This window comes from Ornithorhynchus anatinus, chromosome 9 (assembly GCF_004115215.2).
Source record: "Ornithorhynchus anatinus isolate Pmale09 chromosome 9, mOrnAna1.pri.v4, whole genome shotgun sequence".
NCBI lineage: Eukaryota > Metazoa > Chordata > Mammalia > Monotremata > Ornithorhynchidae > Ornithorhynchus > Ornithorhynchus anatinus.
This window is the reverse complement of record NC_041736.1, coordinates 23,112,449-23,138,690: the sequence shown is the minus strand read 5'-3', so window position 1 is coordinate 23,138,690 and position 26,242 is coordinate 23,112,449. Positions and strand designations below refer to the sequence as shown.

The 26,242-nt window shown below is 46.9% G+C and overlaps 1 protein-coding gene across 7 annotated transcripts in view; it reads left to right on the top strand.

Annotated features, from left to right (window-relative positions):
- PDE1A (phosphodiesterase 1A) overlaps nucleotides 1-26,242 on the top strand; it is a 188,249-nt gene that overhangs the window by 143,230 nt on the left and 18,777 nt on the right. For all 7 annotated transcript variants that reach the window (XM_007671295.4, XM_007671298.4, XM_029071987.1 and 4 more), the window contains 9 exons: nucleotides 890-956; nucleotides 5,766-5,882; nucleotides 6,837-6,977; nucleotides 12,067-12,167; nucleotides 15,777-15,902; nucleotides 19,519-19,620; nucleotides 19,906-20,026; nucleotides 22,137-22,218; nucleotides 23,541-23,658. In XM_007671295.4, the coding sequence (XP_007669485.2) occupies nucleotides 890-956; nucleotides 5,766-5,882; nucleotides 6,837-6,977; nucleotides 12,067-12,167; nucleotides 15,777-15,902; nucleotides 19,519-19,620; nucleotides 19,906-20,026; nucleotides 22,137-22,218; nucleotides 23,541-23,658 (975 nt within the window). The remainder of the gene's footprint in view (nucleotides 1-889; nucleotides 957-5,765; nucleotides 5,883-6,836; nucleotides 6,978-12,066; nucleotides 12,168-15,776; nucleotides 15,903-19,518; nucleotides 19,621-19,905; nucleotides 20,027-22,136; nucleotides 22,219-23,540; nucleotides 23,659-26,242) is intronic.

The window sequence follows — 26,242 nt, the reverse complement described above, 5'->3', positions numbered from 1 at the left end:
AATTGGTTATGTACTCTTGACCGATTCTTTGGAACATTATTTGGAAAGATGACTGCAGTAAATACTGTTAACGTTTGTCGTTGCTTTTCCCTCCCCTTGAAGAACGCTGAGGAAATGTCAGATGCTAGTAATTTCAGCCACTAATGAATCCTCCAGTACTCCTATATTTTGATTAATAGTATCCCCATCTAAAACATTATGATAATTATACTTTTGAACTTCTCAGAGGTGACGACTCTTGTTAACCAACCCCCTTGAAACTCTGGAGCGCACACACCATAGTAGGGAAATTATTTATTTTATTGTATCTTTCTTAGATAATTCCATTTTGGGCTATATCAAATCAGTACGTTTTGACTACAATCGTTTCCCCTAATATCTTCATGCCCAAGATGAAAATAGGCATCTTCATTGCTTTATCACCTTTCCTACAAATTGCATCCCCGTAAATCAATGCCTGACATTTAAAAACAGAAATTTGGCTTTTCTTCTGCAAACAGAAAACTTTTAGTGTCGCTAATAAATAAAAAAAGAAGAAGAAGAAGAAATAAAAGTGTGTTAGCAGGAGTGACACTACAATATAAAGATTTTAATCTTCCTAAAGTTAAAGAAAATTGGAGTTTACACAAAAACTCAGTAATTCCAAGGAGTTCACTATTTCTAAAGCCACTTCTACTGTACTCTTATCTTTACTCACTAAAAAGAAATGATGAACAAAGAGCAATTGATCAATCGGGGGTACTTTTGGAGCGTTTACTGTGTGCAGAGCACTGTGCTAAGTGCTTGAGACAGTACAATACTGGAGAGTTGGCAGGTACGTTCCCTGCCCACAATTAGTAAGATGGAAAAGCAGGCCTAGCATGGAAATAACGATTTGTTTGTCTTTTAGGATGTACAGAAGGACTTCCAACATGGCCGGCTTGGCCTACCCAGCAGCTGTGATAGTCACGTTGAAGGTGAAAAAAGTTCAGTTATTTTATATATCAAAGATATCTACTCCATAGTGAGTATATTTTTCAAACCAAATTGAGGATGTGGGGAGAAAAGAAAGCTGAATCTACTTGCTGAGGTGTGGAAAATCAAGTTTTAAAACTCAGATGGCAACGCTGTGTTCTAAATTAGAGGTCAGCAGGGAATTAGGCCTAAAATAGGAACGCCTGATGTGAAATTTACTGTTTTTTATCCTCTCCTTTTCTGTGAAAGCACGAATTAAAAGGAAGTACTAGCTTGCCCAGTGAAAGAATTACTCACAATAGAAAACTCTGGCGTATAATTGATGGGTGAAAAGTTCAGTGAGTTAATCACTGGTGGGTGCAAATTTCACTGAAGAAATAATTTGAAGGTGTAATTTCCAGTGACTTGTTTTTATCATCCTAGCAAAGGTGTCCAAAAAATACCGGAAGGACGATATACATTTCCTAGCCACCAGACTGAAATCACTGGTCCTGGGTGGCCCTGAGATTTCTGTGGCAACACAGGGAGGTGACATTTAATTGATCGACCCATTCTGGGCTGATGACTTAGTGTTGTTGCTGTTAGACCATTGCTCACTTGTTGCCTGAAGAATTATATATAGCAGAAAAAAGGGGAAATGACAGCTATGATTGAAGTTTGCTTTCGGGCATCAGATCATTAAGAAGCACTTACAATTATCCAAAGTTAATTTAAAGGGCATTTTGATATCAGATGTTCCTGTTTTATGGGCTACAGTTGGCCTGGAGACTTCTTCTCTTCTTTAGACAGGGCTCTAAAGAATCCTTAGAGGAGTTAGATTTGGTTCAAAGGTCCAGAATAATCTCTTCGCTAAGTTAACATGGCCAGTTTTGTTTCCTACGTTGGGGATCGTCTCAGGTCTTCATATTGTCCCATCCCATTCCCTTGGAAAGTCTGTCGGGCGGAATACTCATCTGTCTTGTTTTTTGGGAGAATAACCCCAATTCTTCACTGGAACAGGGGCAGAGGAAGCAGGGCAGTGACCCTTGCCCCCTATTCTCCAAGCTCGATTCTGCGCCGAAACCGTCGGCCACTATTCCGAGGATAATTATCTTGCTCCAGACTGCAATTAGCCCAACTTCCTCTATCCCTCCCAACTGCTTGAAAACCCTGCCACCAGACTGTCAGCTTGTCGTGGGCAGGGAATGTGTTCTTTTATTCTTATACTGCAGTCTCCCAAGTGTTGAGTTCAGTACTCTGAGCACAGTGAGTGCTCAATAAATACGACGGAATCAATGAATAGTTTTTCCTCACGACTCAGGTTCACTTGGGTTTAACTCATTTCCGTTGCCGTTGGGTTCCTCGGTCAATCAGTCGATCATACCGACTGAGCACATGCTGTGTGCAGAGTTGGTAGGCTTACCGTCTGGTGTTATTTGGATGGCCTCAGGCTTGGACATCTTTCGTTCATTCATTCAGATGTATTCGCTGAGCACTGGATTAAGCTCTTGGGAGAGTCCGATATAACAAAAACCAGGCACATTCCCTACCCACAACAAGCTTGCCATTCAACCGTGTTGCAAAGATTCTTCTACCTCTTCGCAATCCTCTGAAGCCATGGCAATCGCCAATTTCCACCAGAAATGGCTCCCAGAGTAGAAGCTGAATTTTAGGATTGTGGGATTGTCACCGGAGCATCCCTCCCCCCTCCCCTAGCTGCCTCAGGTTGCTTCATACGACTGGTAGATGTTCTGAGTCCATCGGTGATATTTACTGAGCGCCTTCTGTGGGCAGAGCGCTGGACTAAGCACGGGGGAGAGTATGCTATAATTTATATTATTGTCTGTCTCCCCCATCTAGGCTGTAAACTCTTTGCGGGCAGGGAATGTGTTTACTGTTTATTGTACTCTCTGGCTAGCGCTTAGCACAGTATTCCACACAGAGTAAGTGCTCAATAAATACAATTGAAGGAATACAATACAACAGAATCAGCAGCCACTGTTCTCTGCCCAGAAGGAGCTTAATGAATCATATCCCATCTGCAGGAACAAATCAGAGGACGCGCCATTAGCTTTAAATCAGCCCTCTCAATCGGGTAGGGGATGTTTAAATGGGGGTTGCTCAGGTACGTCCATAATCCAGTCAAACACACCTGAGGCAGTAAGCATCCCTGACCTATACCCCTCATAGGCAGCTTCTCTATCCAAGCAATCGAAGAGGTAGTTGGGCTTCTTTTCATGAGAGAATACAGGGACAGTGTATTGTCTTGCTGGATCAAATTTCACCCCCTCTTGCCTTACCGTTTTGCCATTTTGACCCTAAAGGCTCTCTGGAAATAATGAAATTCTAAACCGGGGATTTTCAGCAGAAGCTTCAGCATATCAAAAAAACATGGTATCCCGTGTCTCGGCATAGCGAAGATAACAGTGCGGAACATTCATTCCGGCCACTAAATACCATTTTTGTTTTTCAATCCTGACCTCTTTCTAGACAGTCGGCTAGTTATAAATAAAAAGGGGTTTTCCTCATTACTCACCGCACAGCTATTTGCTGGGGGAAGAAATTCTAATGAGGCTTAAGTAGTGAAGCACAGAGTTTGAGGAGTTTGAAGAATTTGCCTTCTAAAACTCAAAAGCGGGGACCCACATGAACTCGGGAGTTTTGTCTAATCAAAATATATGGTCCGAAAATGAAGAGACTTTCCATGTTTTACTAGGTTTTTGGTCATTTTGATGGTTGCAAGTTTGTTTTTTTTAAGACTGTTAAATGTGGGGGCAAAGAAAAGTGGAATGATGATGGACAAAATGTCATAATTACCATATTAACTAGAAAAAAGGGGAAATGGAGATGATAAAAAAGTATCTAATAGTGAAGAGAAAGCAGAATCCAACTCTGAAACCTACCCCAGCTGGTCTAGTTCCTTGTTTTGCCTTTCGTTTTGCATTGATTCTTTAATTCATTCACTCACTTAGTCATCATTCAGTCTTTCATTTCTGCCTTCATCTGTTCCTATTTACTGAACACTAAGTGTGTGCTGAGAACTGTACTGTGTACCTTCTCCGTGCAGAGTGTTGTTCCAATGTTAGGGAACATGAAATAAGGGTAGAAGACGCAGACCCCGGCTTCAAGAAGAATTATTTATAGGGTGCTTAGGGTGTGCAGAACACTGAGTGCTTGGGAGAGTACAATACGGTAGATTTGGTTGCCATGATCCTTGCCCTCAAGAAACTTACAGTGTAGCAGAAGAGTTTTCAGCCTTTAATAATAATGCTGGTATTTGTTAAGCGCTTACTATGTGCAGAGCACTGTTCTAAGCGCTGGGGGAGATACAGGGTAATCAGGTCGTCCCACGGGAGGCTCACAGTTAATCCCCATTTTACAGATGAGGTAACTGAGGCCCAGAGAAGTGAAGTGACTTGCCCACAGTCACACAGCTGACAAGTGGCAGAGCCGGGAGTCGAACTCATGACCTCTGACTCCGAAGCCCGGGCTCTTTCCACTGAGCCTCGCTGCTCTAAGAGACTACTAGTCTAAGTGTTCTAAGGGGTAGATACAAGTTAATTAGGTTGGACACAGTCCCTGTCCTGCATGGGACTGTCAGTCTTAGTTGAAGGGAGAACAAGAGAGCTGAGGCACAGAGAAGTTAAGTGACTTGGCCAAGGTCACACAGCAATCAGCAGAGAGGGGATTAGAACCCAGGTTCTCTGACTCCCAGGCCTGTGCTCTTTCCACTGGGTCTTCCAATTCCTTATTATTTACTCAGGTCCTTTAATTTGGGGGAAGAGTAATCTCCTTTTTCTCTTTCAAACCTCAGTTTAAGAGTTTTCAGAAGTTCATGAGGTAGTGGGTGACGACGAGTTCATGTTTGGCTCTGTTTTTGAGAGGAAGTTAGCTCAGCCAGAAGTTCATCCAGCTTCCTTTTACTTCCAGTACTCGGCTCCTTATCTTTCTCTGTTTTATATTTCTGTGGCTGTCCTTTATTTTCCTTTTCTTGTTAACTGGATCCCGTGTCTCACCATTTTCTTTGTCTCCCACACAAACTTTCCATCATTCAATCTCCTTCGGTGAGATTACAAACAGGTCATTATTTCACCGGGCACACCTTTAACTGAAATAGTAATACTGCAAGACAAGCGTGAGTGAAATTTATTTACTGTTACTTATTGGCTACTGGAATTTGTAGATGGCTTCCCTTATCCATTCTTTCATTCTAGTAACAGGGACGCTGTTTATTATTTAATTGCCGGCTTAAGCTTCTTCCCTTCTACTGGGCTTTACCCTCTAGAAATAAAACATTTCAGAATAAGCAAGACGAAAGGAGGGAATGGCAGTTTTTGGTTTTGTTTTTTCTTTAACTTCCTATTACAATTCAAGCTTACAAAATCAAAATGCAGAATTGGGAGAAAAAAACATATTTTTGATACAGTGAAAAGTAAAACAACTGGACATCTAGACCATTGAGTGCAGAAGCAGTGGGAAAGGTCAGTTTTAATCAAAGAGTAACAAAAAGGGGTCAAAGTGGAGTGGTACTCAAGAGATCCACAAGCCCAAACATTTTCTTGAGCCTTCCTTCCACTGAGTTTAAGTGCCCCGAGATGTTTGAACATTACCAGATGCATCTCGATAGTACCTAAGTCATGTTTCTCCCGTCGCTGTCATAAAATCCTATACTGACCATTTCAGTCCATCGGTGCTATTTACTGTGTGCTTACTGTGTGGAAAGCACTGTACTAAGCAAGTGGGAGAAGACAATGGAGTTGATAGACAGGAGCCCTGTCATCAAGGAGCAGAATGAAAGTCAGTACAAATGTGTGATGCTCTTCCTTTTACAGGACGTTGACAAATGGTCTTTCAACGTGTTCGCCCTAAATGATGCAAGCGGGGAACACAGCCTGAAATTCATGATGTATGAACTCTTCACCAGATATGACCTTATTAGCCGTTTCAAGGTCAGAACGCTCAGCCCAACCCGGAAAGCAAAATAACGCTAGCCATGTGACTAAGAATGGAACATGCAAGCTCTGTAATTGTTGCAGGGCATTTGATTTTCTTCGTGGACCTAATTCTGAATTTCATATTCCTTTGTTAAAATAAAAGTCTTTGGCACTTTTATTGCTTCGTACTAAACTAGATTACATTAGGGATGCTCATTCGCTGAAAATTCGTAGAGAACACGGGACACCATTGAGCTAATTCCAGGAGACCAGTGGCAGACCTGGGATTAGGAGCCAGGCGTCTGGATTCCCAGTCTCATGCTCTTCAACAGGGTCACCCAGGACCTCTAAGTTGCTGCCTCTTAGTTTGTAAGGGACAGAGACTCTGTACCTGATTATTTTGTTTCTATCCCATCATTTACCACAGTGCTTTGGCGCACATTAAGCACCTAATGATGCCCCAATTACTCTTCCGAATTCACAATCACATATCTAGGGCAGAGTTTGAGGGGTATGTGGGACAAGCCCACCGCGGAAAATTCGGGGGTGGAACTCCCTTCCCCCTACCCCTGTTCTAAATTGCCCCAGGTACATATTCGTTGGGCCTGGGAGTCAGAAGGACTTGGGTTCTAATTCTAGCTCTGCCACATCTCTGCTGGGTGACCTGGGGCAAGTCACTTCACTTCTCCATGCCTCAGTTTCCTCATCTGTAAAATGGGGATTAAGCCTGGGAGTCCCACGTGTGACAGGGACCGTACCCAACCCGATTTGCTTGTGTCCACCCCAGCGCTTAGAACAAGTGCCTGACACATAGTAAACATTATAAAATTACCACAGTTATGAATTATTATTGTGGATTTGTGGGTGATGACATTCCCTGAGACAGCTGGTGAGGGGGATGGGATCTTGAAAGTTTCATTTCATGGGTGTATCAGGCTCTCCCTTCACGCTAACATTTGCTTTTCCCAGATTCCTGTCTCCTGCCTAATTTCATTTGCAGAAGCTCTGGAAGTTGGCTACAGCAAGTTCAAAAATCCATACCACAACCTGATCCACGCGGCGGATGTCACCCAGACTGTGCATTACATCTTGCTTCACACAGGTCTCATGGTAAGAAAGGCCTCGAATGCGGGCGACTGGGGAAGGTTTCCAGGCTCCCATCTGCCTGAGCGCTCTGGATCTCGATCCTGTATCGTTCTCAATCCAGGATTCCAACCTTTAAATCCGGCCCGGCACCTGCAAACGCACTCGGGCGCCTTTCTTGCTGTCAAATAACTCCGCTCCGATTTGATAGCGAGAGGATTATGCAGGCGTCGGCGTTACTTTGGTGGTTGGCTTTTACAGTGTGACTACATGACCCAACATTCTCAGACTGCAATACTCGGGTAAGCGGGCAGAAGTACCGTGGAATCATTTGCCTTAGAATCTTTCTTTGGAAAAGGATTGGTTCTGTGAGCTGTTGAATCTGAAAATCATGACTAGAAAGGACTGTTTCTTTCTGCGACATCTGTCATTCTTTTCCCTTGAATGAATCCCTAAGGAAATGCCTCCCCCATTGGTGAATCGCCTTAAGTGAATCTGATTTCTGCATTTTCCAGGTGAAGGAAAGGCCTACAAAATAGTAATGATTATACTGTATTCTCCCAAGCACTTAGTATAGTGCTCTGCATGCAGTAAATGCTCAGTAAATACTATCGATCGATTGATAATGTCGAACGTTTTCCGGTTAACTACTTTTATAAATCACTAAGGCTTTTCGATGAAATGCAGCAGTCTTTCGTACCTGTACTTTGCATGTCTGAAGGAAATTTCACCTGAAATTACATGGTGCAATTTAAGTTAAATAGGACTTAACTGTCAAAGTTTCATCATGGAACATTTTCCACATGATTCGATGCACATGAAATTATCGTGAAAGGAATGAAATTACCTCTTGACAACTACAAACGCTGTTAGTTACGCTTGAGAAGATTTCCTTGGTTTCTGGCAGCATCTGTTCAGCTATTTCTCTGACTCAAGTATCATTGCGACGTCAGCGTTCCTTTGTGTGGGGCTTATTTTGATAGATGGCTGTTTTTTCACTTTCCAACTTAGAAATGAAATATTGAAGGAAAAAAATATGTAGTTGCCCTTGCTGTGGGCCAGTGTGACTGATTAAGAACTAGCTGTGATCAACAATTAAGTGCTAAAGCCTTACCGCAGGCCCATCTCCTCCAAGAGGCCTTCCCCGACTAAGCCCTCCTTTCCTTTTCTCCCACTTCCTTCGGTGTCACCCTGACTTGCTCCCTTTATTCACAAGCCCCAGCCCCACAGAACCTATGTGCATATCTGTTATTTATTCATTTATGATCCCGTCTGTTTCTGCCTCTAGACTGTGAGCTCATTGTGGGCAGGGGTTCGAATCCCGGCTCCGCCACTCGTCAGCTGTGTGACTGTGGGCAAGTCACTTAACTTCCCTGTGCCTCAGTGACCTCATCTGTAAAATGGGGATTAAAACTGTGAGCCCCACGTGGGACAACCTGATTACCCTGTATCTACCCCAGTGCTCAGAACAGTGCTCTGCACATAGTAAGCGCTTAACAAATACCAACATTATTACACTGTACCCTCCCCAGGGTTTTGTACAGAGCTCTGGACACAGTAAGCGCTCAATAAATATGTCTGACTGACATAAAAGTTCTTTCCTGCACTATTACATTGTTCACCCCAGAGCCTGGCTCTGTTTTCATTTCTCCCTCTTGATGTCACAATCTTCCGGAAGCTTCTGCTCCAGGGCAGTTACCTGGATTGTCCTTTGCTAAGCTAACCTGTCTTTTTTTCCCCCATTTCTCAACCGTGCATCGCTGTGCTTCGTCACTTGAGGCTTCCCTTCACTCTATCCTCGAAACGTACCTTCTCGCCACCCTGCTTGCTCATTCGTCCATTCTTTTCATTCAGTCATATTTATTGAGCACTTTCTGTGTGCATAGCACCGTACTTACCACTCGGGAGAGTACAGTAGAACAGTAGGCAGACACATTACTGCTCACAAAGCGCTCACAGTCCAGAGGATTTACTCGCAATAGTGCAGTTATTTGGGTATCCTGCCATCGTCCATCTTCCTTACAGGTTCAGGCCAGTGAAGGAGGTGGTCTGTCGACCAAAGATCCGGATGCTGGTAGTTTGACCGCATTTCAGGATCTTGCTGTTTGAGATTCTGTTTTGCCATTTGAGAGGCGGTCAGTTCTACAAAGCAGGGCTTTGGTTCTCGGTCAATCACTCCTATTTATTGCAGAGCACTGTGCTAAAAGCTTGGCGGAGTACGATATAACCCTGCCACAGAGTTGGTAGACACGTTCCCTCACGTTAAAGAAAGGCTCATGCACCCATCTGCTTCTTCTGACATCACATTACATTCTATCGTTGTTGGGAGGTTGTTCTCTAATTTCATACCTGCACTGTGACCGCCACTGAAGTGACATCAATGGAACCGTGCTAGACCTCAAAGGTGGGGTGTATGATGGGTCCCGGTCATTAAGAGGTTGGGATGCCACAGATGCTCTCTGTACCCTCAGTTTGATCAAATCTGGATGGCATAGTGTAATTTTTTTGAAACTCCCAAAAGACATATTAACGTGATTATTTATTGAACATCTACCGGGTGCAGAGTATTTGGGAGGGGACAATATAGTAAAAATAATAATGATAATCGTATTTGTTAAGCACTTATTCTGTGCCAGGCGTTGTATTAAGAGCTGGGGTGGATACCGGGATATCGGGTTGGACGGTCTCTGTCCTGTATGGGGCTCACAGTCTGAATCCCCATTTTACAGATGAGGGAACTGAGGCCCAGAAAAGCGAGGTTACTTGCCCAACTTCACACAGCAGACAAGCGGTAGAGCTGGGATTAGAACCCAGGTCCTTTGACTCCCGGGTCTGTGCTCTTTCCACCAGGTCGTGCCATCGTCATTATTATTATTTGTCATCATCATCATGATTGTCCCCTCCCAAGTGCTTACTTCAGTGCTCGACATGCACTAAGTGCTCAATAAATACACAGTGGTATACGGAATATGGGCTAAATATGGAAGCGGAATGGTCAAGTGGATAGCACGTCTGCAAATTCATTCAGTCGTATTTATTGAGCGCTTACTGTGTGCAGAGCGTTGTACTAAGCACTTGGGAGCAAATGATCGTCCCACTCTGTGATTGATGGGTACCTCTTCTCTAGAGGGATAATCACCACCAGAGGAGACGGTGAGGCAAAGTGGAATATGATCGCCTCGTAAGAAATGTACAGTTCTCTGTGAGAGACGATTTAGCCTTCCACTGGGTGCCCAAAAGAAGATTTCGGGGATGTCTGCGTCAAGATGGCATTTGAGGCTTTCTCTGTAATCTCCCTTCCCCAAATGTACGACTGAGAGCTGCGGTGACTCATATAACCTATTATGAGGTTATTTGAGGTTTTGAGAAGTGGGGAGATGTAGAGAACGGCATTTTGAAAAATGATCTAGCTATGAGAGTAAAGAAAGGATGGGAGAGGTGGGGAGAATGAAGGCAGGGAGAGCAGTGAAGAAACTGACATTGTAGTTTGACCGGCAAATGACCGGGTGATGGTTGTGTGGGTCCAGAGGAAGGGGAAGGTCTGGGAAATGTTGAGGTGAAACTGGAAGGATTCAGGGATGTGCTGAATGTGAGAGCTGAATAATAATAATGATGATGACGTTGGCATTTGTTAAGCGCTTACTACGGGCAGAGCACCGTTCTAAGCGCTGGGGTAGATACAGGGTAATCAGGTTGTCCCACGTGAGGCTCACAGTTAATCCCCACTTTACAGATGAGGTAACTGAGGCACAGAGAAGTGAGGTGACCCGTCCACAGTCACACAGCTGCCAAGTGGCAGAGCCGGGATTCGAACCCATGACCTCCGACTCCCAAGCCCGGGCTCTTTCCACTGAGTCACGCTGCTTCTCTCGTGACAGTGGGGAGTCAAGGATAATACCAACGTTACAGTTACCTTCCTGTAAAAAAATGGGGATTAAATCCTACTCCCTTCCTTTTCAATCTGTGAGCCCCATGTCGGGGAGGGAATGTGTCCAGCCTGGTGATCTTGTGTTCATCCCAGTGCTTGATCACATAGTAAGCACTGAACCAATATCCTCATTCTCCTCCTTCTCCTCCTTCCTCTTCTCATTCTCCTTCTCAGTGTCACTTAACTTCTCTGTGCCTCAGTTACCTCATCTGTAACATGGGGATTAAAACTGTGAACCCTACATGGGGCAGGCACTGTGCCCAACACGATTTGCTTGTATCCACCCCAGCGCTTAGCACAGTGCCCGGCACATGCTAAGTGCTTTACAAATACCACAGTTATTATTATTATTCTCTTTCTCCTTCTCCAACAGGGAGATGAGTCACGGTAGGGAGTTAATGAAGAAAATGAGGAGAATAGAAAAACCAAAATCGAGCCTAAGACCCACCCAGTTGAATGCTGAAGAGGGGAAGAAGCATTCGTTCATTCAGTAGTATTTATAGAGCGCTTACTATGTGCAGAGCACTGTACTAAGCGCTTGGAATGGACAAATCGGTAACAGATAGAGACGGTCCCTGCCCTTTGACGGGCGCACGGTCTGATATGGGAAACTGAGAACGAGCAGCAGGAAAGGGAGGATGAGAAACAGAAGAGAAGCCCGTCTCTATAGACAAAGTCGTATAGAGTCTCAAGGAGAAGAGTATATCTGTGCTACTCACCATAAATGGCATTTCCGTGTTGGAAATTTTGGTTTGCGATTTATATATCGTTTCATTAATCTCATAAATGTGTCGGATACGTACCCGGGTTAGGAAGGGAGAAATGTTTCCGGAACCCCAAAAGCTAATCCCTTTTTTCCCAGTGTGATGAAATGAGCTCCTTTATTGTAGCTGGGCCATTGTACAAACTGTGATTGAACATTGCGTGGCTCAGTGGCAAGAGCACGGGCTTTGGAGTCAGAGGTCATGAGTTCAAATCCCAGCTCTGCCACTTGTCAGCTGTGTGACCGTGGGCGAGTCACTTAACGTCTCGGTGCCTCAGTGACCTCATCTGTCAAATGGGGATTAAGACTGTGAGCCCCACGTGGGGCAACCTGATTCCCCTGTGTCTACCCCAGCGCTTAGAACAGTGCTCTTCACGTAGCGCTTAACAAATACCAACATTATTAACATTGCTTTTCTTCCTCAGCACTGGCTCTCCGAACTGGAAATTTTAGCCATGGTCTTTGCAGCTGCTATCCATGATTATGAGCACACAGGAACTACGAACAACTTTCATATCCAGACCCGGTAAGATTTCTGTGACTACCCGCTGTGGGGAATGTGAGAATATTTAAAATCAAGCTCCCCTAACTATTAGAAACTAGAATTTTGGCCAATCACTCCTCGGCACCTTGTAATCCCGGGGGAGGCCGCAGAAAGTGGATTTCTAAGCGGAAAAGGCTCAGTACAGTGTTTGAGCTGACACGTCTTGCCTTCGGCATACAAAGTGTCCCCAGTCGTTCTACGGGCACACACGGAAGCAAAGAAGTAGTAAATAATTCTTCTCTCTTTCCCCAAACATTTACATGCGTCTAATTTGAAATTAGGCTAGTTATCGCCATAGGGTTGAGCCTTAGTAAACAGGGGGCCTAAACCTAAAGGAAAGCGTGGATTAAAGGAAATTGTTGACGCTACAGCTCATCCTTGAGGTGAGTTCTTCTGGACACATCCTCCTCATATCGCATCGTGTCCAGAGTATCCTCAGAAAAAAACTGACGAAAAGAGTCACGGTCCTTTCGGGATCTGTGTCAGGATCAGTAGCATTTGCTGAATGATTTCCTCGGGTGGGGGCACTTGGCTAAGCGTCCGGAGACGCAGAAGAAACCAAAGAGACCATCCCGGCCCCTAAAGATAATGGGAATGGGGCGGAGGGCTTCCTGTTGAGCCAGGTGGCATCAGAGAAGGTGCTATTCCCTTCCCACCCCCACTCTGGAAGTTGTGGGAAGAGGGAAAACAGAGACCGTTCTCGATGGTTTATGCAGCTGTGGGTTAAACTGTCCCCCACTCCGTCCCAGCTCAGTTAGTCGTATTTATTGAGAGCTTACTGTGTGCGAAGCACTCTACTAAGCACTTGGGAGAGTACGGTGCAATAACAGACACAATCCCCGCCCAGAACAGGCTCACAGCTTGATGATATTGATAATAATAAGGTAACTGTGGCATTTGTTAGGTGATTACTAGGTATCCGGCGCTGTACTAAGAGCTGGGAGAGCCACAAGATAATCAGGACCCATAGAGGGCTGGTAGTCTCGGTAGCGGGGAGAACAAGTATTGATTTCCCACTTTTCCGATAAGAGAACCGAACGGAGGCACAGAGAAGTGAAGTGACTTGCCCAAGGCCACTCAGCAGACAAGTGGAAGAGCTGATATTAGAATCCAGGTCCTTCTGACTCTCAGGCCCGGGGTGTCTCCACCAGCCACACCAGGCATCGCCGTGGGCTATTAGAAACACTTTTGTGAATTTTCCATCCATCAGTCATTCCGTTAATGTTCAATAATAATAATAATACTGTTGGTATTTGTTAAGCGCTTACTATGGGCACAGCACTGTTCTAAGCTCTGGGGTAGACACAGGGTAATCAGGTTGTCCCACGTGAGGCTCGCGGTTAATCCCCATTTGACAGATGAGGTAACTGAGGCACAGAGAAGTGAAGTGACTCGCCCACAGTCACACAGCTGACAAGCGGCCGAGCGGGGATTCGAACCCATGACCTCTGACTCTCAAGCCCATGCTTTTCCCACTGAGCCACGCTGCTTCTCTACTGAGGGCTTATGGTGTACAGAGCGCTGAACTAAGCGCTTGGGAGAGAACATCAGAGTTAGACACAATCTCTGCCCCCCCGAGACCTTACAATCTAGCAAGGGAGACATCCACCGAAGTTATTTCAAATCACAGTCATTTGAATCACATTTTCCGCTTCCGATTTAGAGGAGGAGGAAAAGTAACAAATTAATGTCCAACTCAGAGACTGTTTGGAACCTGAGTTTGGAAGTCAACACCGGACAAATGTAAAGACCGGAAAAGACGCTCCCATCTTCACTGGCTGAAAAAAAACACTGAGCTGTACATTTCCATGGAACCTGGGGCTCTTTCTTCAGAGTTCTGTTCTTTTCGTAGAAGTGATAAACACTGCAACGGTCCCTACGAAAACAGCAGTTTATTCTCAGCAGCCCAGTAGATTGACGATAAGTGACATCTCTGCTCTTTCTCCCTAACTAAATCTGGCCTTTCCAAGACATCTCTGCTTGTTTCGGAAAGGAATACAGAGTGACATTTGGAAACACACCACATCATAACCCTGACTCAAACTGCCACGGTTAGTTATACGTGGGTCATCCGTCTCTGCCGGAAAATAACGTGATTCGCCAATCCCAGATTTTCCCACGATGTCAAGGAGAAACCGGAAATAAACCCGGACCTATCGCTCGGGAAGGATTTATTTTATTTTCTGTTAAACAAACAATATATATCTGCTTTATTATGAGCGCTCGATCTCTAGACCTCCGCTCCCGCGTTTATTCCGGGCCCTTTTGGACTCCCTTCCCGACTCTCCCTCTCTCGTCGCACCAAGCGACATTCTCAAGTCTACCGTCTCCCACTCCGCCCTGCCGTCCCCATCCGAAACCCTCCCTCAATCTCAGACCACCAACCCGTCGTCCTGGATTGCTGCTTACTCCGCTCCCAAGCTCAACATCACAGTAATCATTTAGGTGGAAAGACAAATCGATTTGGCTTCTGGAAGAGTTGCGTTTATTAGAAGGAAGCCACTGGCTGAAATTTCTTTACCACCAAGAAAGTTGTCTCCGCGCTTCTCATCACCAGTCATTTCATCTGAAATGAAATATCGTGAGCTTGTCCTCCTTGCCGCACACGTTAACTGCGGGGGTCCCACAAGATTGTGTTCCGGGTTCTCGACTCTTCTCATTCTCTTGACAGCCGATTCACAGCCTCCCCTGTTTAATGTCAATTTTTCTCTCCGACCCTGTTCTCCTACCTGATTTGTTCTCCTGGATATCCCCATCTGAATAGTCTCCCCCACCTCAAACTCATTCAATCCATCAGTCCGTCAAATGCTCGGTACAGTGCTAATAATAATAATAATAATGTTGGTATTTGTTAAGCGCTTACTATGTGCAGAGCACTGTTCTAAGCGCTGGGGTGGATACAGGGTCATCGGGTTGTCCCACGTGGGGCTCACAGTCGTCATCCCCATTTTACACACGAGGTCACTGAGGCCCAGAGAAGTGAAGTGACTTGCCCACAGTCACACAGCTGACAGGTGGCAGAGCGGGGAGTCGAACCCATGACGTCTGACTCCTGAAGCAGTAGGCGTTCAATAAATAAGTTTGAATGAACTTAGCTAATATTATGTGATGATATTACATCTGATGATGTAATGTTATGTGATGATATTACTGCCTCTGAGTGGACACTTTTCTAGGTCCCAGAGTGGATGATCCGTGTGACCCTGGGCAAGTCACTTGACTTCTCTGGGCCTCAGTTCTCTGGTCTGTAGAATGGGGACTAAATACCTGTCCTACCTGTCACTTAGGCTGTGAGCCACAGGTGGGACAGGGACCTGATTATCTAGTCTACCCCAACACCTAGAACAGTGCTTGGCCCATGGTTAGCACTGAACAGATTCCCAATCGTTATCGTCATTGTTACTGATATTATACGGTTTATATTATTAAATATTAAACCGTATTATCATACGATGAAAAGGAACAAAGCAGAAGGAAGCAGCTCATCAGAAATACTGAGAGAACACGATCTGGATCATCTACCTTTTCCACAGCAATGTTTCGAATCGTACCGCCTCTTGTATTTTAACGGCACCACCTTCTCCATTCCAGGTCAGACGTTGCAATCCTGTACAATGACCGTTCTGTTCTCGAGAATCACCACGTAAGCGCGGCCTATCGGCTCATGCAGGAAGAGGATATGAATATCCTGACGAACCTATCGAAGGATGATTGGCGGTGAGTCCTACCGGGTGAAACGCGGCTTACAAAAAAGGCGATATCTAAAATCCTGCGCAGCCCAGCCACTGGGGAGAAAACGGTGGAATTTTCTAAGAATTAGGGCCGGTCGTCTCCTTCCTCTGAGGCAGGATGGCGGGGGGGGGGGGGGGGGGGGGGGGGCTGTCACTTCAAGTGAAAAAGCCCAGAACCCAAGGCCTCTTCTCGCCCCCCTTCCTCCAACTACCTCAGACCAAACCTGTAATCCCAGAGTAGGCCGAGAACCCCTCCAAAGCCATGTCAAGGTTCAAAGTTCTCCTGAACTTCCCAGTAGCCCTATCAGAGCCAATCTGAGGGAGGAGAAAAGTAGCCGGTATCCCAGAACTGCCAAATGGAAGAGACCAAACTCTCCCAGCATGGTGTGGTAGATAGAGCAGGGGCCTGGGAGTAAGGAGGTTCTAATCCTGGCTCCGCCACTTGTCTGCTGTGTGACCTTGGGCAAGTCATCTGGGCCTCAGTTGCCTCATCTGTAAAATGGGGCTCGAGACAGTGAGCCCCACGTGGGACTATGATTATTATTATCACAGAAGGTTCAGTTCTCCCCGCCACATCAGGGAACACTCACTCCCCCGAGAGAGGTGAGGGAGGGGAGTAGTTCTTCCCGAAGCCAGGAACATTCAAGTCCCTCATAATAGTAATAACTGTAGTATGTGTTAAGCGATTACTATGTGCCAGGCACTATACTAAGCGCCGGGATGGATACAAACAAATTGTGTTGGACACAGTCCCCGTCCCCTGTGGGACTCACAGTCTCAAACCCCATTTTACAGGTGAGGTAACTGAGGCACAGAGAATGAAGTGACTTGCCCAAAGTCATACCGCGGACGCAAGTGGCAGAACAGGGATTAGAACCCATGATCCTCTGACTCCCAGGCCCATGTTCCTTCCACTAGGCCACTCTGCTTCTTGAGGATCCACAGTCCTTGCTAACTTTGGGTTCTTACTGTTATTTTGATTCCGTAAATTGCTCCTTTTGTCGTGCTAAAACGGTTACTTCTTGTTTTCTTCCTTTATGCAATTATATTTTGGTCTCCTGATGCGCTCTAGGATCTTGAGTACCTTTTATTCTGCTAGTGTTTAGTGATTATAAGATTTTCTTCATGTTGAGTTGCTCTGTCATTTTTAGTAATCATAACTGAAGATTAAGTAGAACTGTTTTCCATTTGAGCTATTTATAAAAGCATATGTCATTGCACCATGCTTACATCTGTAAAGTAGGTGAGCAGAATGTGTTTTTTCACCATTATAGAATTGTTTTTTAACTTGCCCCTGCATAATCTTACATCCGTGTAACTCTTCATCTCAAACTGGCCAAGTTCCAATATTATGCGCTGAGTTATTCTGCAATAGATTTATTCTACAATGAGGTCAATTTAGGTTTTACTTCCGTGGTATCAGACAGTTAGAGTAACTCAGTTACACTGGGAGTGATTTCATGCAGCAACAATTTGAAAGCACTGTACCTTTCTTTTTGAGTCCCCTTTTCTGCCTAATTGAGAGAAATACCATTTTTATAGGTTCCTTTGGTGAACTGCGTTGTTCTCTTCTAGGCCTCTTAGTTGCTTCACTAAGGAAAATATCAGTAATTAATAATAAAATAATTATGGTGCCTGTTAAGCCCTTACTATGTGCCAAGCCCTGTTCTAAGCACTGGGAAATACAAGTTAAATAGGTTGAATACAGTCTCTGTCCCACATGGGGCTTATACTCTTAATCCCCATTTAGCAGAAGAGGTAACTAAGGCACAGAGAAGTGAAATGACTTGCCCAGGGATACACAGCAGACATGTAGAGAAGCAGCGTGGCTCAGTGGAAGGAGCCCGGGCTTTGGAGTCCGAGGTCATGAGTTCGAATCCCAGGTCGGCCACTTGTCAGCTGTGTGACTGCGGGCAAGTCACTTCACTTCTCTGGGCCTCAGTTACCTCATCTGTGAGCCCCACGTGGGACAACCTGATTCCCCTGTGTCTACCCCAGCGCTTAGGACAGTGCGCGGCACATAGTGAGCGCTTAACAAATACCACCATTGTTATTAGTATGTGGCAGAGCCCGGGATTAGAACCCAGGTCCCTCTGACTCCCAGCCCCACGCTCTCTCCACCAGGCCATGCTCCTTCTCTGATAGGTTTTTGCATCCAAACTCCAGTGTTTTCCGTTTAGGAAAAGCAAGGAAAATGATTCCGTTTTAGTGGGCGTGCGATTGTCTTTGATGAGGTGAGGTAGTGGGATGTAACTGTATCCCAGTGCTTCCGCATCAAGTAGGTAGAATGAATTTCAGACATCAGAAATAAAGGCCAGTTAAATTTTTAAAGCTACAACCATTTCCCATTTGGCGGGAAACCTAATTTTTCAAGAAAACAGGGAGTGGGATGTGTATGGAATGGCAGAGGTTGTAGTTGTGTGTTTGTGGTGCCAGAGGGAGTGGGGAAAGCGAGGAGGTTTCCAGGGTTTCAAATAATGATAATCATTATATCTGTTGAGCGGTTACTATGTGCCACTTAGCCCTGAGATGGATCCGAGCAAATTGAGTCGGACACAGTCGTTGTCCCCTGTGGGACTGACAGTCTCAATCTCCATTTTACGGATGAGGTGACTGAGGCCCAGAGAAAGGAAGTGTCTCGCGCAAGGTCACAGAGCAGACAGGTGGCAGAGCCAGGATTAGAACCCATCCCTTCTGCCTCCCAGGCCTGTGCTCTATGCTGCTTCTCTACCTCTTTTTGTAACAGTGGGCAGGAAAAAGGGGGGAGGTGTCACTGCTGCCTCTGCCCTAATCAATCAATGGTATTTATTGAGCATTTACAATGTGTAGAGCACTGTGCTAACCTCTCGAGAGAGCACCGTCCGGCAGAAATAGCAATACTGTGAACCCCCCGTGAGACAGAGACTGTATCCAACTTGATCAGCTTCTATCCACCCCAGGGCTTCGTACAGTGCCTGGCACATATTAAGCGATTAACAAATACCATAACAGTAATCATAGTAATTACTATTCTCTGGGACAGAGAAGTGAGGGCTTTGTTTTCCTTATTCACTCAGTAGTATTTATTGAGCGCTTACGATGTGCAGAGCACTGTACTAAGCTCTTGGAATGGACAAATCTGCAACAGATACAGTCCCTGCCCACTGACGGGCTTATTAGATAACACTGTTGCCGACTCGTGCATCCCAAGCGCTTAGTACAGTGCTCTGCACATCGTAAGCGCTCAACAAATACTATTGAAGGAATTCCGTTCGTTTTAATGGATCAGCCATGAGTGATATTCTGCCATTCATGGTTGGTTTCTTTGATTTCCGGTGTGTGGGTGTGAGAGAGACAGAAAGAGAGACAGAGAGAGAGAGTGAGTTGGTAGAGGGGGAGAATTATCCACTTAATGACAGTTTAGAAGCCGTCCAGACAATGGCAGTCGGCACCACTAATTCTTCCATAAGGGTTAGAAGGTTATCAGGATATATCTTGAAGCACTTCGGTTGTGACCAATTCCGCTTAAGGAGATCAAATGCGATTATTGTTTTTGGAAAGGGCGGTTCCGTTACCGGATCGGGAAGTACCGCATTCCTAACCTTCCTCTTGATTATTTTCAGGGAGCTCCGGGGTCTGGTCGTGGAAATGGTCTTATCTACGGATATGTCTGGCCATTTCCATCAGATAAAAACCATGAGAAACACCTTGCAACAACCAGAGGGGTAACGGATCTTTCGCTGTGATTATAAACCTCTGATACCAAGAAGCTTTAGATGCAACTCTTCCCTGGAAAAGATGTTCCTACCGTTCTGCGGCTCTTTTCGCTTTGTTTTTGTTCCGTATTGTTTTGTCACTCTGGTATCTGTTAAGCGCTAACTACGTGCCGGGCTCTGTACTGAGCACTGGGGTAGATACAAGCTGATCAAGCGGGGTAGAGTCCATGTCTCGCTGGGGGCTCACAGTCTTGATCTGTTGTGGCTCATCAAAGCTTATTCTCGATTTTCCAGGGTAGACAAAGGCAAAGCCATGTCTTTGATTCTCCATGCTGCGGATATAAGCCATCCTGCGAAATCCTGGGATCTGCATCACAAATGGACAATGGCCTTGATGGAGGAATTCTTTTTACAGGTGTCGGTTTCTTTTTCCCTTTTTTCCCTCTCTTTTTTTCATTTGAATGGGATTTGTTAAGCGCTTATTATGTGGCAGCACTGAATTAACTCCTGGGATCGGGACACGCTGATCAGGTCGGACATAGGGCTCATGTCTCGATCTCCGTTTTACAGATGAGGTAACTGAGGCACAGAGGAGTGAAGTGCCACACGCTTCAAGCTCAAGGTCAAGCAGCAGACAAGTGGTGGAGCAGGATTAGAACCCATGACCTTCTGACTCCCAGACCCTTGCTCTATCCACTATGCCATGCTGCTTCAAATGCCATCGACAGATCGACTGATACTTCCCAAATGCTTCCTAATCGCAATCCTGTTCCTTCCTAGTAGAAGACTTTTAAGTAACTTAAGAACAGACTAAATGTTAGCAAGTCACCCTTTTCCAAACCCTGGAAGAAAACATTAACTGGAGACAAATCATCCACTCGGAGGAGGGGGTCAAGCTGTGAAGGTGCTAAAGCTAGCCTTTGAGGCATCCTTGTATTCCCCAGTCGACTCCCCGGGAATTTTTCCCTCCTTAATGCCCTACAATGGAAGTGTACCCTGGGATTGTTACTTGAAAATATAATTTTCTTCCCAAGAGGCTCTTTCGTGGGGTATGATTTCCCATCGATCTACATATAATCGAGCGGCCACGTGGCCTACTGGAACGAGAACGGGTTTGGAAGTCAGAGGGATCTGGGTTTTAATCCCGGGTCTGCCGCTTGTCCGCTGTGTGACCTTGAGCAAGTCACCGAACTCCTCTGTGCCCTCGGGTCCCTCGTCTGTAAATAGGGATTCAGACCCTGGGCCCTATCTAGTTAATCGCATTTATTACTCTATGCCGAGCAACGGACTAAGGTCTTGGGAGAGTACGATAGGAGTAGTAGGGACGAGCCACTCAAAAAAAAAAGCAAAAAAAAGCCTTTCTTTTGCTGTTTAATAGGCTGTCTTGGTGCTGTCAGCCTGGATATGAAATGGACTGGCTCTCTTAAAGCAGAAATTTTTAGGAAGGTTTGCGGAAGAAACAAAGACAAGGCCGGATAAAACTGTGGTATTTCGACAGGGGCGTCCTATCTGGGCAAACAGTGCAGAAGGGAATTGTCAGCCACGCGAGGGTTTCCGGTCAGTCAGTCAAGTATTGAGCGCTTACTGTGTGCAGGACACTGTACTAAGCGCTTGGGAGTGTACACTAGAACGATGAACAGACACATTCCCTGCCCACAACGAGCTTCCAGTCTAGAAGGGGAGACAGACATTGAAATAAATGAATGCATTACAGATATGGACATCAGTGCTGCCAGTTTCCTCCTCCGAGAGGCCTTCCCAGATTGAGCTTCCCCTTTTCCCTCTGCTCTCTCTCTGCTCCCCCTCCGCCCTCTGCTCCCTCCCTCTTGCCCCCTTCACCTCCCCTCAGCTAAGCCCCCTTTCCCTCCGCTCCTCCCCCTCTCCCTTCGCCTCCCCCCAGCACTGTGCTCGTTTGTATATGTTTTCATTACCCTATTTATTTCGTTAATGAGGTGTACATCGCCCCGATTCTATTTATCGTGATTACGTTGTCTTGTCTTTGTCCGCCTGTCTCCCCCGATTAGACTGTAAGCCCGTCACCGGGCAGGGATTGTCTCTATCCGTTGCCGAATTGTATTTTCCAAGCGCTTAGCACAGTGCCGTGCACATAATAAGCGCTCAATAAATGCTATTGAATGCGTGAACGAATTCACACACGTCGTCAAGCGTCAGCAAATTCTGAAAGAATTAATGCTATTTACAAAGCCTCTAATTTATTGCCAGGTGCCAGGGAAATTGAGCTCTTCAGTTTTTTAAAAAACATTGAAAATACAAATCTTAGTGGGTTTTTTTTCCTCTTTCTTCCTCGAGGCAGAAGATCAAGACAAACCCTTGCATCCTTTGTCTTGAGACTTCTGGTTTTGTCTTTAGAAAAAGAAAGGAAATATTCTCATTTAAAAAAAAATACAGTGCGTGAATATTATGACAGCCAACAAGCTTCAGGCCTCTCCTGCTTTCAATATCCACGGTAATGGTTCCGCTTCTCCGTCTCGCCCGCGCGCTGACCACACTTTTCCTTTCCACAGGGAGATAAGGAGGCTGAATTAGGACTCCCATTTTCTCCTCTTTGCGATCGCAAGTCTACAATGGTGGCTCAATCCCAAATAGGTAACATTCCGTGCCGTTTTCTCTTTCCCAAGACGAGTACTTGGTTGTCGCGAACCGTACGGTGCCTTCCAGGTCTAGATACAGGCTAATCAGTCCCCGTCCCGCACTGGGCTCGCGGTCTCGATCCCCATTTCGCACCGTCTTCCCGATTCGGTGGATTCCTCCTTAGAGCACTGGTCATCGGTGATCGATCAACGGGATGCTGAACCCTTGGCTTCCCATAATGGCAGAATCAATCCGCCTTCCGCTCTTGACGTGGATACGACTTCTCCTGTAACACTAGATTGCAGAGCGGAGGATTGTGAGTTCGGGGGCCTGACGAAGTGGTATTTATCGATAATAATGTGGGCGTTTGTGGAGCGCTTACTATGTGCCGAGCGCTGTTCTAAGCGCCGGGGGGGGATACGGGGCGATCGGGTCGTCCCACGTGAGGCTCACGGTTCATCCCCATTTTACAGATGAGGTGACTGAGGCACAGAGAAGTCAAGTGACTCGCCCAGGGTCACGCAGCTGACAAGCGGCAGAGCTGGGATTCGAACCAGTGACCTCTGAGTCCCAAGCCCGGGCCCATTCCACCGAGCCACGCTATCGATATTCACCCCCTTCTGGACTCCAAGCTCGTTACGGTCGGGGACCGTGTCCGCTAATTCCGCTGCGTTGTACTCTCCCAAGTGCTTAGTACGGTGTCCTGTGTATGGCGAGCACTCGATCATACCACCGATTGATTGACGGAGTAGTCACTGGGTGCCGAGGACTGTACTCGGAGCAGTGGAGAGGACGATACCACGGAGTTGGGAGACACTCTGCCACTTGGCAGCTGGGTGACCGCGGGCAAGTCACTTCACTTCTCCGTGCCTCAGTTCCCTCATCTGTCAAACGGGGATGAACTGTGAGCCTCACGTGGGACGACCCGATTGCCCTGTATCTCCCCCGGCGCTTAGAACGGTGCTCCGCGCATAGTAAGCGCTTGCCAAATGCCAGCATCATTATGAGAAGCAGCGCGGCTCAGGGGAAAGAGCGCGGGCTTGGGAGTCAGAGGTCATGGGTTCGAATCCCGGCTCGGCCGCTTGTCAGCTGTGTGACTTTGGGCAAGTCACTTCACTTCTCCGTGCCTCGGTTCCCTCATCCGTAAGATGGGGATGAAGACCGTGAGCCCCACGTGGGACAACCTGATTCCCCTGTGTCCACCCCAGCGCTTAGAACGGTGCTCGGCACGTAGTAAGCGCTTAACAGATACCGACATTATTATTATTAATAAATACCACTGAACGAATGAATACCCAAGGAGCGGAAAGTGAGACCGTAACTCTCGTGCATTACAGGTTTCATTGACTTCATAGTGGAGCCAACGTTTTCTCTTCTGACCGACTCAACCGAGAGAATCGTCGTTCCTCTCATAGAGGAATCCTGCAGGTCGGAAAGCAGTTTGGGATCCCACAGGTGAGATATTTTCCTCTCCGTCCTTCTTCCTGTGTGGCTCAGCGGAAAGAGCCGGGGCTTCGGAATCAGGGGTCATGGGTTCGACTCCCGGCTCCGCCACTCGGCAGCCGGGTGACCGTGGGCGAGTCGCTTCACTTCTCTGGGCCTCAGCGACCTCATCTGTCAAACGGGGATTAAGCCTGTGAGCCCCACGTGGGACATCCTGATTCCCCCGTGTCTCCCCCGGCGCTTAGAACGGTGCTCCGCTCACAGTAAGCGCTTAACGAATACCCACGTTATTATTATGATTATCACAATTTTTCCTGCGGGTCAAATGGAGAAATCAGGCCCGATGGTTGTGTAGCATTGCTACCTAGAGGCAGTTAAAGGAAGATGCGACGACTTGTTTTCTGCCTAGGCCCGATTCCATCAGCTAAGAAATAAGGAAATGAAGAGACTGGTTATCGATTGAGCGATCAGTCATATTTATTGAAGAAGCTGGTGATCGATGGATCGGTCATATTTACTGAACGCCTACTGGGCGCAGAGCTCTTTCCTGAGCGCTCGGGAGAGGACGACGACATGATAATGATGGTATTTGTTAAGGGTCCGCTACGCGCTCGACACCGGTCTAAGCGCCGGGGTGGGTGCAGGTTCACTGGATTGGACGCATTCCCTTTCCCACGTGGGATTCACGGTCTCATCATGTCGGACTTCCCGCTTCCTGGATGCGAGCTCCCCGGCAATGGGCGTTGCTTTTTCAAATTTTCAGGCGAGCACCCCAAGTACGGAAGGTGGTAGGAAGGTGGGAAGCAGCGTGGCTCAGTGGAAAGAGCCTGGGCTTCGGAGTCAGAGGTCGTGGGTTCGACTCCCGGCTCCGCCGCTCGGCAGCTGGGTGACCGTGGGCGAGTCACTGCGCTTCTCTGGGCCTCAGTTACCTCGTCTGTCGAATGGGGATTAACCGTGAGCCTCACGTGGGACGGCCTGATCAGCCCGCATCTCCCCCAGCGCTTAGAACAGTGCTCTGCACGTAGTACGCGCTTAACGGGTACCAACATCATTATTATTATTAGGAGATGGAACCGGTCTACCGTGAATTTGAAGCGCCGGGGTAGATACGAGGGAATTGGGATGGACACGGTCCCCGTCCCGCAGGGGGGCTCGCAATCTTAATCCCCATTTTACAGATGAGGGAGCTGAGGCACAGAGAAGTGACTTACCCGAGGTCACCCGACAGATGACTTTCCTTCCACAGACAGCTTCTTGAGAGCGATGGTTTTGTCCACAGATATTTGAATCGAGGAACAATGCGGACTGCTTTGGGGTGATGAGAATGACAAAATGAGAGCGATCCTGGGTCCTTCGGATGCTGCCGTTAAGAGGTTACCGCATGTGATGCTTCGCCTCAAACGAGGCGGAGTGTTAACTATCTCCGGCAAAAGCAGCGTGGCAAAGTGGAAAGAGCACAGGGGCCTGGGAGGCAGAGGACTCTGGAGTCCGCGGTCATGGGTTCAAATCCCGGCTCTGCCACTTGTCAGCTGGGCGACTCTGGGCGAGTCACTTCACTTCTCTGGGCCTCAGGGACCTCATCTGTCAAATGGGGATTAAGCCTGTGAGCCCCACGTGGGACGTCCTGATTCCCCCGTGTCTCCCCCGGCGCTTGGAACGGTGCTCTGCACATAGTAAGCGCTTAACAAATGCCGACGTTGTTATCCTTCTAATCCAAGCTCCGTCACCGGTCTGCCGTGTGCCGCTGGGTCGATCACTTCTCAGTGCCTCGGTTTTGGCATCTGCGTGATGGGGATCCAATACCTGTTCTCCCTCCTACTTAAAAGCTGAGCTCCGTGTGGGACAGGGACGGGATCTGACCTGATTAACTCGAATCTAGAACAGTGTCTGGGACATTGTAAGCACTCAAACGTAGGAAAGCAGTGTGGGTTAGGGGATAGAGCACGGGCCTGGGAGTCGGAAGGACCTGGGGGGTCTAATCCCGGCTCTGCAGCGTGTCAACGGAGTCACTTCACTTCTCTGGGCCTCAGTTCCCTCACCTGTAAAATGGGGATTAAGAATGTGAGTACCATGTGGGACAGGGACTGTGTCCGACTCAATTACCTTGCATCTACGCCAGAGCTTAGTCCAGTGCCTGGCACATAATAAGCGCTTAACAAATACCACAATTATTATTACGATAATGATAACGAGGCCCATATAGGTCCCTGGAGTTTAGCGCCACTAACCGGCTCTCCTCGCTCTGTAGTATAAAATTATTGGTCCCAAATACCCGGGACCGGAGGTCACCCGGACCAAGCCTGGCTTGTTTCGGCCCTACTTCCCCTACGGCAGAATTCGGTGGGGGTTCCTCCCCCCCCCCCGCCGTTGCTGACCGTTTCTAACACAAGCTGCTTTCCTTGCAATACGGTTTAGTGGATAGACCATTGGCCTTGGAGTCGGGAGGACCTGGGTTCTAATCCTGGCTCAGCCGCCTGTCGGTTGTGTGAACCTGTGCAAGTCACTTCACTTCTCTGAGCCTCAGTTCCCTCATCTGTCAAATGGGGATGGGGACCGTGAGCCCCATGTGGGACAGGGTCAGCGTCCAACCTGATTA